The 11,710-nt window shown below is 33.8% G+C and overlaps 1 protein-coding gene across 2 annotated transcripts in view; it reads left to right on the forward strand.

Annotated features, from left to right (window-relative positions):
* Positions 1-11,710, forward strand: part of PPP4R4 (protein phosphatase 4 regulatory subunit 4) — a 61,143-nt gene that overhangs the window by 43,850 nt on the left and 5,583 nt on the right. The window contains exons 12-23 of one of the 2 annotated variants that reach the window (XM_066188721.1): positions 70-147; positions 938-1,021; positions 2,129-2,311; positions 3,033-3,138; positions 3,882-4,029; positions 6,993-7,137; positions 8,008-8,049; positions 8,141-8,215; positions 10,133-10,208; positions 10,650-10,730; positions 11,064-11,157; positions 11,585-11,655. In XM_066188721.1, the coding sequence (XP_066044818.1) occupies positions 70-147; positions 938-1,021; positions 2,129-2,311; positions 3,033-3,138; positions 3,882-4,029; positions 6,993-7,137; positions 8,008-8,049; positions 8,141-8,215; positions 10,133-10,208; positions 10,650-10,730; positions 11,064-11,157; positions 11,585-11,655 (1,183 nt within the window). The remainder of the gene's footprint in view (positions 1-69; positions 148-937; positions 1,022-2,128; positions 2,312-3,032; positions 3,139-3,881; positions 4,030-6,992; positions 7,138-8,007; positions 8,050-8,140; positions 8,216-10,132; positions 10,209-10,649; positions 10,731-11,063; positions 11,158-11,584; positions 11,656-11,710) is intronic. The other variant, XM_066188720.1, reaches the window with a different exon arrangement.

The raw sequence follows: 11,710 nt of genomic DNA on the forward strand, positions 1-11,710 counted from the left end.
TAAAGTAAGTGGTGTTGTGCCATAGAACTAAGGAATGTTTCACCTTGTTATCTTACTGTCATTTTTTAGGTTGCTAAGCTTTTAAATTCTGATGTGTACACAATACATAAAGAACTGGTTACGCTATTACAGGATGAGTCACTGGAGGTAATGCACTTTTATCAGAACTTTTTTTGCTTGTTACTTAGAGGCAGATTATCTTCATGTTTAATAACTCTTCGCTGACACAGTAGAGTAACAATTTGAAATGATTAACAACTTTTACTCCTATTGCACAGGCTCTGCAAAAAGATGCCAGCCTTCTGTGAATCAAAAGGAGGAAAATAGGAAGGTGTTGGAATTTAGTGAACCCACACTAAATTTATTAGCTTTAAAAAATATTAATTATAAATAGTTGTAATTGCTCTATTATTTATGTCCTTACAAACTCTAAAAAGCTCTGGGTTTGGTACTATATTGAAATAATAGTTGATAGGATTCAAGGCCTTTGCTTTATTTATATTGTCCAATTGAAGAGGAGATAAGTTGTATGTAGTTCGAAGATCAATATTTACAGAAAGAGTTTTGGTTCAAGGTAACTTGCATAGAACATGAAACAGTTATATTACAGTTAACATAGTGAGACCTTTTTGGATGGAAAAAAGAGACACATTTATATTGGTGAAAAAAATCACCATTTCCTCTGATATCGGTTACTCTGGTAGTAAGTTAGACTACTCCAGTTAGAAGACTTGTCTGATCACATAAAAACTGAGACCTGTAATGCTTATATTACTTATTGCATTAAAATACCAGTCATCAATGCAACTAATCTCCATTTTTTTTTCAACATGAGAGAGCAGTAATTTGCAAGGTGTCAGAATGGATATGTTGGTGTGAGTTAAAAATGGAGTTGAGTTCATTTACAGATCTTTTCATGCAGCCTTTTTTTAAATAGGTGTTAGATGCCCTAGTAGGTCACCTTCCTGAAATCCTTGAACTAATGACTAATGGAGGAGAAAACAATGGTTCAGAAAGCAAGGTGGGTATTCTCATGGGGTTTTAAAAATTTTTTTTCTAAATGAAGGCAGTAAGACATTTCAGATAAATTTGGTAGGAAAAGGCTTTCATGATTTGTTTCTGCTTTGGATATATATGAAGTTTCTGTTTGGTTTGTTTTTTGATTGTTGACTTTAAAAACTTTAGCATTATAAAAGTTTGGAAAGATTAGAGTTAATATGAAAATTAACAGTTTACACATTTTCTTTTTTTAATTAACTGCAGTTAATTGAAAACAGAACTTGGTTTCATGTTAAGGGAATGATAGCTAATACCTATTTTAAATCTTTTTTCATAATGATGTATCAATTGCTCATGGGTGCCATTTTCAGGCTTTTGCTACAGAAGGAGATATATTTCCTGAAGTAAAGACACTGAATTAAGAGATCTGTACTCAGCTCCCACCTTTTCTAATTTAATTGTATGTGGCTCTGGATGATGGTTTATTCCATGACTCCTCACCTCTAAGATGGAAGTATGTTTTTGAGCATACTTCCTAAATGTATGGATAAATTGAGATATTGCTACAGTTTAAGAACTGAAGAAATTTATTTTCTTGTACAGACAGAATTTGACAGTGTACTTGAAACATTTGAATTTGTCAGATGTTTACAGCTGTAAACATATATAACATAGCAACTGCAATGTCAGGTGTGGTAGTCTGTTGCATTTTTCTTAATGCCAAAGGGAATTTAGCTTGGCTACTATAAATACTTCACCTTTTACTGAGAAAAGGTGTATGATTCCTACTAAAATTAATTCCTACTAAAACTAATTAGGGGATTGAGAACAATAACTGCAAAGATTAAGAGGATAAAAGAAAATGTTATTCATTTAGTTCGAGAAAGAGAATGCTGAGGAGAGGTGGAGTAATGGTCTTAATATCTGTAAATGGGTGTTACAAAGAGAACAGTGTTTAATTTTCCTTTGTCAGGGGAAGGGATTGGAGATGAAAGTGTATTTAGTTAGGTACTGAAATAGCTTTTGGATTAGTCTTCCCTTCTTAGATTATTGTGATTTGCTTTTTAAGCATAGTGACAAGACACACAGCTTGAAAACATGAAATTATTGTTTATCTTTCTGTTTCTAGTTACTCTCAATTCCTGACTTGATTCCTGCATTAACAACAGCAGAACAGAGAGCAGCGGCTTCTTTAAAATGGAGAACACATGAGAAGTTACTACAAAAATATGCATGCCTCCCTCATATCATATCAAGTGATCAGATCTATTACCGTTTTCTTCACAGGATGTTGACAATCATTTTGACAAATGTGAGCCCACCTGTTGTTTTCTCATTTGTTTTTATTTGTTAATGCAAGTTAAACCACTGGATATTTGCTATGTATAGTACTTCTTGTGTTATATTAATCTTAAAATACTACCCTTTTCATATGTTATATCAATCTGTGGCATTTTTCCATGAGAATTTTAGCTGAAAACTTGCCCCTATTTGTGGAGCAAAATTTGGATTAACAGTTTTCCTTCTGACCAAGACTTCTTCCTTTCCTTGTGCTCATCATCAGTTTGTTGCTAGTTCAATCAAAACTTCTTCCTCTGAAATATGTCTTCTTTTCCTGATTCCATACATTACATTGTGTTTGTTCTTTATGAAAGAACTCTGCATTTCTAAAATAAATTGTCATGTAGAGCTACTAGTCTGAAATTTTACCGAGTTAACTGAAGAATAAAACTGTTGTAAGAAGATGCTGTAAGTTTTATTTTTAACACCTGCAATACAAAAGGTGCCTTGCAAACATGAAATATTTTAAGGTGCTTATTAAGTAGTTGAATCAACAAGTTGAGCAGAAGGAATAAAGAAGCAGGTGTCTCATGAATTGGCTAAACTTCCTAATTCTCCCTTACATTATGACATTTACTTCAAAATTTATAAAGTTAGGTTACTTTTTAAGCTATTTTTTTCCTAATTTTATATATGTTTTTAGTCATACCTTTCCAGATATGTTTAATTGTGTTCCCTTTATTTATTTCAAGAATGTCCTGCCAGTCCAAAAGGCAGCTGCTCGGACTCTCTGCGTTTATTTGCGCTACAATCGCAAGCAAGAACAGAGACATGAAGTTATTCAGAAACTCATCGAACGTAAGACGGTCTTTCCTCAATTACTGAGAAATTACAGTTAATTTTGACTGAAGATCTTCTTACAGTTACATTTATTCAGTGTAATTTCCTTCCATCATTGGAGGGACTACGCTTGGAAGACATTCAGTTGCTCATATTATCACCAGCAAAATGTACTGTGCATGTGTGAGTAATGTATCTGGAGCTTATATAAAGGGATTGGGAAAGAGGCAAAGCAGAAACTGATAATATGCCAAGACCCCTCCAACCCTACTTCTTTTAGGCAAAATTATTAAGCTGTGGTTGCAGCAATATAAAAAGCAGAGTTCCTCTGTAGAAGTAAAGTTCTCTGGAGGATTCAACGAAAGCAGTGCTGAATAAATCTCAGAAATTAATTTATTAATCACTCACCTAAAGTTGATATTTTGGTGTATGCTATGTGTTTTAAAGATACCTCAGACGTTTTAACAGTTCCCATTAACATTCCTTAATGTTTACACAGTAATTTTGATACTCCTGTGACACGGTTGGAGAGGCATACAGGACTGTGTTTAACACAATAGCTAGTTCACTTGCTCTCTTGCTTTTTCAAGTGCCCACTGACAGAATTATTTTTTTAGTATGAAGAAAGAATTGAGATAGGCTGAGAAGTTATCTTTTGATTCCTGTGATTATCATCTTTAAGTCAAAGGTCAACCTGTGAAATGTTTTCTATCTGACATTGAAAACTTGACAGATAATATCTGCAAATCTTTATTTTTCAGAACTGGGCCAAGGAAAAAGTTACTGGAACAGACTTCGGTTTTTAGATACTTGTGAATTCATTATAGAACTGTTTTCAAAATCATTTTTCTGTAAATACTTCTTTTTACCTGTGCTTGAACTTACACATGACCCAGTGGCAAATGTCAGGTATGAAGAATATGTAGCAATGTACTGGAAAAAAAGCTTTAAATAATATATTAAGAAATACTGTAAGAAGTTTCGTGTTTTGCTTAAATAATGGGATGTGAGTAAAAACATAAAGAACCTTCAGAATGACCAGTATTAAAGATGCAGAGAGGTATGGGAATGGTGCTAGAAAATGCCAGAAGCAAGGCAGTTCTGAGTGTTTGAGAGACTGATCAAAAGCACCAGGGTTTGGGAGTGAAAGGAACAATAAGGCAGAGGAGAGCCAGCAACAGATGGGAAGAAAGTAATATCATGTATCATGGGTGTAGAGAGAGAACACAACTTCAATCTCCATTAATTCCCATCCATTTCATTGTCATTATATGGAAAGTAAAACACTCAAGCAATTCTTTCAGTGGTCTGAACTAAACAACTTCAAACAGGTTTTGCATTATGGAAAAGGGTATCTACTTCATTATTAAGGAAAATTGAAAAACAATACAATAATATTAGAGAATTTGATCTGTTAATAATTTTTATACAGTGTTTTTCCCATTATTTTTGTAGTAACTGTTTTTTCTTCATTTTCTAAACACATAGGAACCAAGCAGTTATTACTGCTAAGAAAGCAGATCTTTTTTTTGTCACATATTTTGTGTGATTTTATGCTTTTAATCTTGTTTCTGTGTCATTCATGTTGTCATCATTAACATATCTGAACATCTAATATTAATGCTGCATAGAGATTTATGTAAGCCTTATTTCCACATACATGTGTGCACTCAGTAAGCTTTGCCACATACTGTTTATTACTCAGTGAAACTGTTTAAATCGACACTGTGTTTAGTATAACTACCACATTTCAACTCAGCAGGATTCTAAAAATTAAATCATTTTGTATGATGACTAACATTCATGTATCATGTCATTAAATTAAGAGGATTATATTAAAACAATAAGCCAAATTTGGATATAATCTGAAATAGCTTATTCCTCTTAACAATTTTTTTAATTAAAAGCTGTATTGATACAATATTACAATTTAATGGAAACTTGAACTAACTTGCAATCCCTTAACTGACACTAAAATTCATTTTGTCTTAATTCTTTTCTGTATTGCTTTTGTACAAAAGAAATGCACTGTCTCCAGTAGAGTGAAGTTTACAGGCTAGATGATGTTAGATGATGGTTTTAAAACAGACAGGGAGATACTATTCTGAATTTCTACAGTGTGGTGTAACTCTTGGTATATGGGAAATTGTAACTAATTTGTGATTAAAATATTTTGAAGGTATAAAAATGGTAAGATGAATTCATATGAGAAATTTGTTTTGAATGTTTATAATCAGAGTAACCATGTCTGGGAAAGGATTGTCTCTGGTCCAAACCCAGTTGTCTCTGAGAGAATATCACCATTTATTGTTCTTGGTGTTTCTTTTAATCTATTTCTATAGATTAAAACTAGTCACTATTACATGCTATTACATGTCTGATCACATGATGGAATTTTTATTTCCTCAGTTCCATGAAACATTTTTAATTTAATCTGCAAAGTATTTTAGTGTTAATGAAATAAAAAGCAGTGAACACATTTTTTGTATAAACAGTTTAAAAACAATATCTCAGAATCAAGAGAATGAACCACAAAATTGTTTAGGTTTGAAAAGACATTTAAGATCATCAAATCCAACCATCAGCCTAAGACTGCTAAGTCAACCATTAAACAATGTCCCTGAGCACCACATTTACACATCTGTTAAATACCTCCAGTGGTAGTGACTCCACCACTGCCCTGGGCAGCTTGTTTCAGTGCTTCACAAACATTTTGTTAAAGAAAAGAAGAAGAAGAAGAAGGAGAGTAATCTAAGAGAATCTAAGTCCCGCTGGAGAAACTTCAGACCATTTCCTCTTGTCCTATTGCTTGTTATTTGGGGGAAGAGACCAACCCAACAATCCATCTTTCCAGGTGGTTGTAGAGAGCGATAAGGTCTCCCCCTAGTCTCCTTTCCTCCAGGCTACACGCTCCCAGCTCCTTCAGTCATTCCTCATCAGACTTGTACTCCAGGCCCTTCCCCAGCTCCATTGCCCTTCTCTGGACGTGTTCCAGCCCCTCAATGTCTTTCTTGTCATGAGGAGCCCAGAACTGAACACAGGATTTGGAGTTGTGACCTCACCAGTGCTGAGTACAGGGGCACAATCCCTGCCCTGGTCCTGCTGGCTGCACTATTGCTGACACAGGCCAGGATGCCATTTGCCTTCTTGGCCATCTGGGCACTGCTAGCTCATGTTCAGCTGCTGTCATCAGCACCCCCAGGTCCTTTTCCACCAGGCAGCTTTCCAGCCACTCTGCCCCTAGCCTTTTGCACTGTGTGGGGCCATTGTGACCCCAGTGCAGGACCTATCACTTGACCTTGCTGAACCGCACAAGCAGGGGCAGCCTCCAGACATAAAGAGGAAGAGAAGGAAGGGGAAAGAAGGGCTTTCTTTTCTTCTTTTTAGTCTGTCTGATACATTTTCATCCTTGCAGTTGTATGGATTTGCAGTAACATGATTTCTGGTGAGACTTGGGCTCCTTTGTACCAATGGACCAGATTTCCAGGATATTTAGGTACTCATAAAGTCAAGTTTGCAAATCACTTGGAAAATCTGGAGATCTCCTTCATTTTCTAGATTAAAAAAAACCAAAAAAAACCCAAAAAAACAAAAACAAACAAAAACCACCAATAACAAACAAACAAACACCCCCAGAAAACCTCAGAAAAACCAAATATGTTTATGGACTTTATTCATGATCTGTAGACACTTTTTGAAAACAGTATATCTGGATACATAAGCAGCAATCACTTCTGAAAAATAAGACACCTAACTTAATTATTTTGTGTCAAATGCTAGCATACAATACATTGAGAATTTGTAATATATATTTAACATATGCATCAAAAAAGTGAATATTATGGTTGTTTGTTTGGGGTTTTTTTTTGTAGAATGAAGCTATGCTGTTTGTTGCCAAAAGTCAAATCTACTCTGAAGATTCCCACTGATAAACATCTACTTCAGCAGTTGGAATTATGTATAAGGAAACTTCTGTGTCAAGAGAAAGACAAAGATGTCCTGACCATTGTGAAAAGAGTAAGTATTTTTCTTTTTAAGCAGCATTTAATCGTGGGTTTATCACTGAAAGTTAAGAGGAGTAAATTTATGCTTTTTGTTGATTTTCTTAATGTAAGAACAGGAGATTAAAAATTCTATTGTCTATTATGTAATTTTGTTCAGTTAAAAGATGATGTAGTAGAGTACATTCCATGAAATTTAGGAGTGTTGATGTTTCCTTGGTTACTTATATTGCAGTTATTTTGTAGTGATTCAAATTCAGGATTTTGGCTCAATGATCGTTTTTGAAAAAATAGCAAATGACTAGAGAAAGATTGAATGTTGATTCTAGTAAAACTCATCAGGTCTGTGAGACAGAGATATCTTGTTAGTCCAGATATTTTACAGTATACAGACAAAGCATTTGCAGGATTTTAAAATGTTACAAATATGTTTTTAATGTGAATATTCAAAAAATTACATCTTTAAGGAATGCCCATGCTTAGTCTCAAATTTAGAAACCATGAAGTGAAATAGCTTAAATAGGTGGCTTCCTTACAGGGCCAGTCTGCAGGAGAGAGACTGGGTGAACACCTATGTGGAACCTTCTGAGTTACACACGAATTCATGAGTTACTTTTTTCAGTCCTGGTTCCTAAGGCTGTGCTATAGTTATTCTTGCTATGGTGCTTCCTTGAGTGTATTTTGATTTCCATATAGATATTCTTTGAATCTGTTCATTGTGAGTCTCAGCAGGACTCTGAGAATACCCTTTGACACTTCTAAACTGTGTTTGTACCACAAAAATAAAAGCATAGGCTTCAAATATTTAGGAAGAAAAGACAATTTCTACCTCAAAGTGTGGCATGCCATTGAGTAATAATAAATAATGGTTTAATCTTTTTTGTAGACAGTGTTAGAACTGGACAGAATGGAGATCTCTGTAGATGCTGTAAGTACTTACTAACTTTAATACTTATCAACTACTCTTAGTTTCCATTTTCATTTAGTGATTTTTTACTTTTATTGATTTTATTTTGAAGTTTTGGAAAAGATTTTATGAAAATGATTTATTGGATCAAGAAAAAGAGAGACAAGAACATCTCCTTTTGGAAATGGTATATTTTATCAGTACACTGTCATTATTTTTAAATAGTTTGTAGCTACATATTAATGAGGCAATAATTTTAAGTTAGGGGAAATGAATATTTTGGAGAGACAGGTTCATAATCTGTGTGTGGCTTCATTTTACACTTCATAATAGGGTTAAATCCTTCAAAGTAACATGTAACTTTTTTTCTTTACTACCTTAATTTTGCTGTATCAATTAGAAAGGCAAACTTGAGTTTCTTGAGAAATACCATGTATAACATTATAAACTGATCAATGAAACCTCAGAATTCACACACAGCTTCCTTAGGCAAAGAAATTAACCTCATAACTTTTGTTCCAATGAAGCCAAAGAATGCTCTGAGTTACAGGTTTTCCTATTATCCAGGAAAAAGAGAAAAGCAAAAGGTGCACTAGGCACTTCAGCACACAGTTTATATCTTCACCACAATCTCCACAAAGCCCAGAAAAGACCACTGCAGTCCTCCTGTCTGCTGCCTCCCCTCCAGCCTGAGGTGGGAGAAACTGAGCAGCTGATAGGGTTCAGAAGATCCTAAAACTGTTAACATGGTTCCTCTGACTTGTAGTAAATGAACTTCTTTGTAGTGAACCAGAAGAGATTCAAGAGTGTCCCAAAAATATCATTGTTTCCTAGATTTGTGGTCCACTTTGATGTCACTAGGTATTGTTGCAGGTCAGTATGAACAAATATACCTGACCCACAGACTTCCTGCCACTTCCCATTGTCTACAGTTCCCATTTCAGCTTTGTTCTCAGGACCTGCATACACACACTCAAAATCTTGAACCTAGCTCTAGCAGTCTTCAGGTAGATACAGTTAATGCTTTTCTACTGTAAGTACCCTCCAGTGTGCTCTCTGTTACTGTGTATTGTATGATGACATCAAATTTTACCCTGTTTCTACAGCTATACTATAGAAAAGCATCTGAATTTTTATGATACAGGCCACTGATATGTGCAACCTTTCTGTATCACAAAGGCCTCATTAAGCATTGCCTGTGAGAGGCATGTTTTGGGGAACCTGAGATGGGCACAGTGAATTGTGACGTGTTGCAGTCCCAAACAGATGAAGAGCCATTCAACCCACTTAAATGTATCTGAATGCTAAAAGATTTTAATATTGAATATGTTAATAAGTTTCCTTAATTTTAGTAGCTGACTGTAGAAACTATTTTCCAGCAACCGTGACCTGAAATAGTTACCTCTTTCTTTTCTTGATTGGGTAGTAATTAGAACTACATGAAAAAAATAGATTAGAGCCATTATGGTTCACATAACAATTTTTATTATGAAAATAGTATAGAAAATAAGCTAATATTGTATAGTTTTTTATGAGTGATATTTATTCACCAAATGGAATATACTTTCAGGCTGGGTAGTATTGCAGAAGTGAAAATAAATTCCATGAACCTGAACAGTTTTACATAGTTGATTTTTTCATAAAGATTTATCAACTGAAGATGTTAATTTTTGATCTTTATACGGTTTAAATATATGTGACATGCCTTAAAAATTAAGAAAAACATTTCCATTGAATTGTATGAAATAAAGGTGTTGCTTGTTCTATTTTCAGAGTGTCTGTGTTACAGAAAACTTTTACATTGCCAGCTGCCAATGTCTGTATTTTTTCAGAATATAAGAAAAACCAAAGGCCAGGCACAATTTTAATTATAAGTTGTAGATGTGAATTTCAACTCTGAGCTTTCTTCAGATTGTGGTTTTTAAATGAGATATTTAAAAATACCTTGTACCCTGATTTCTTTCTGTACTACTTAATTGGTTCTCTGGATATTCATCAGGAGATGTACCATTAGCAGGAGAGAGTAGAAATGAACTGTTATTTGGAAACACAGTTCATTTACTTTTACCTGAATAATATCTAAAAAAATTATTTATTCTTTTAGGAACAGTTAGAAAAAGAGAAGCAGAAAAATGAAGGAAGATCTACAAATATTAATGATAAAATGTTTGAAAAGAAGCGTAAGTTTGTTTATTTGTGTACATGTTTATGCATGCTTTACTCTTTTACAAAGTTAGTAGAGAAAGGAGCAGGAAAGAAACACTTTATACAATAAATAGAGATTTAGAAATTGGAAACAAAAGTCATTTTTGTATATTTCTGAAGTACTTTCTGAAAAATTGCCTCATATTATATATAATATATAATAATATATATGTTTTATTTTGGCTTTATTATTAAAATACATTACAGTTTTAGTTCTCTGTTATTTTTCACTTTGGGATATAGTGTAAGTACTTTTCTGTGGTATTTCTGAAGTCTTAGTAGCACTGGATTAGCTATTATTACTTTTTGCTCTGGGACTGTGATATGTTATGTCCTCTCTTTTATATAAATTTAAGTTTTAAGAGGGAAGGGATTATACTGGATGTTTGTTTTTGTTTTTGTTTTGTTTTTTGTAGGCAGAGACAGTAAAACATCATCAGTGTTAGCGAAAAGCATCAATCTCTCTATTTCTGGAAGCTCTTCTGGTACATCAGCAGGTAAGAACAGTTCAAAAACTCACCTGGAACACTTTGATCTCACATCATCAGGTTAAATCCCAGCAAAACTGCTGTTGACATCTGTGGACCCAAGTTTCACCTACTGCACAGAGGAAAAGATTCTTCTCCTAGAACTGAATGTATTTTCTATGGTTTTTAGTTTTGTTTTCCTCTGTAGTATATAAATAATGACCTAAAGTTTATTTTTTTTTAATTGAAGTATTTTAAATCATCTCCTTCCTTCATTTACCATAGGTTGACAGAAAAATAAAAGTGTTCTTGATTACTGAGGAAATGCAATATTCATATTAAAAATGTTCTTTATAATTTTAGGCAAAGAAGAAAAAAAATCCAAGCTGGTTCGAAGCCAATCTTTCAGTACTCAAGTACTACATCCAAAATACAGCAACATAGACAAGTGTCCTAAGTATCTTTATAATCTTCATTGCTTACCTCATAGGCAAATGTTTGCTAATAGACAGCTCTTATGAAATTAATGCTCATGGACCTCTGAAAGTAGTGATGTGCTCACTGAATTGTGACTTATATTTTCAGTTTTCTGTTTAATTGAGGGAAGAAATACCATCTAAGGCATGCTGAAGCCTAGAAAAGTTATGAATTCCTTTTTAGTTAATATGTCACCTTTTATCATATATTAAAATAATTTTCAGTATGAATTGGTAAATCTAATTTTGTACATTCCTTAAAGATATTTCAGCATAACTTTCTCATTTATTTTTTCATATAAACTCAGAAATAACCTCCAATACTATTAAGCAGCAGGGTGATACAATTGAGAGGAACACTTTTGGAAATAACCAACTTGGTTTTGTTTTGTTTGTTTTTTTTTTAAGTAAAAGTTCTGCTACAGGATATACATCTTCAGTACCAGGAATGGGAAAGAGTTATATGTTATCCTTTAGTGGTAAGTAGGTTATTGTAATGTATTTTACTTCAGTTTTTTCATGTGGGTGTTGAAG

The sequence above is a fragment of the Chamaea fasciata genome, unplaced genomic scaffold, assembly GCF_029207755.1.
Source record: "Chamaea fasciata isolate MVZ Bird 193981 ecotype frontalis unplaced genomic scaffold, bChaFas1.0.hap1 SCAF_7, whole genome shotgun sequence".
Lineage (NCBI taxonomy): Eukaryota > Metazoa > Chordata > Aves > Passeriformes > Sylviidae > Chamaea > Chamaea fasciata.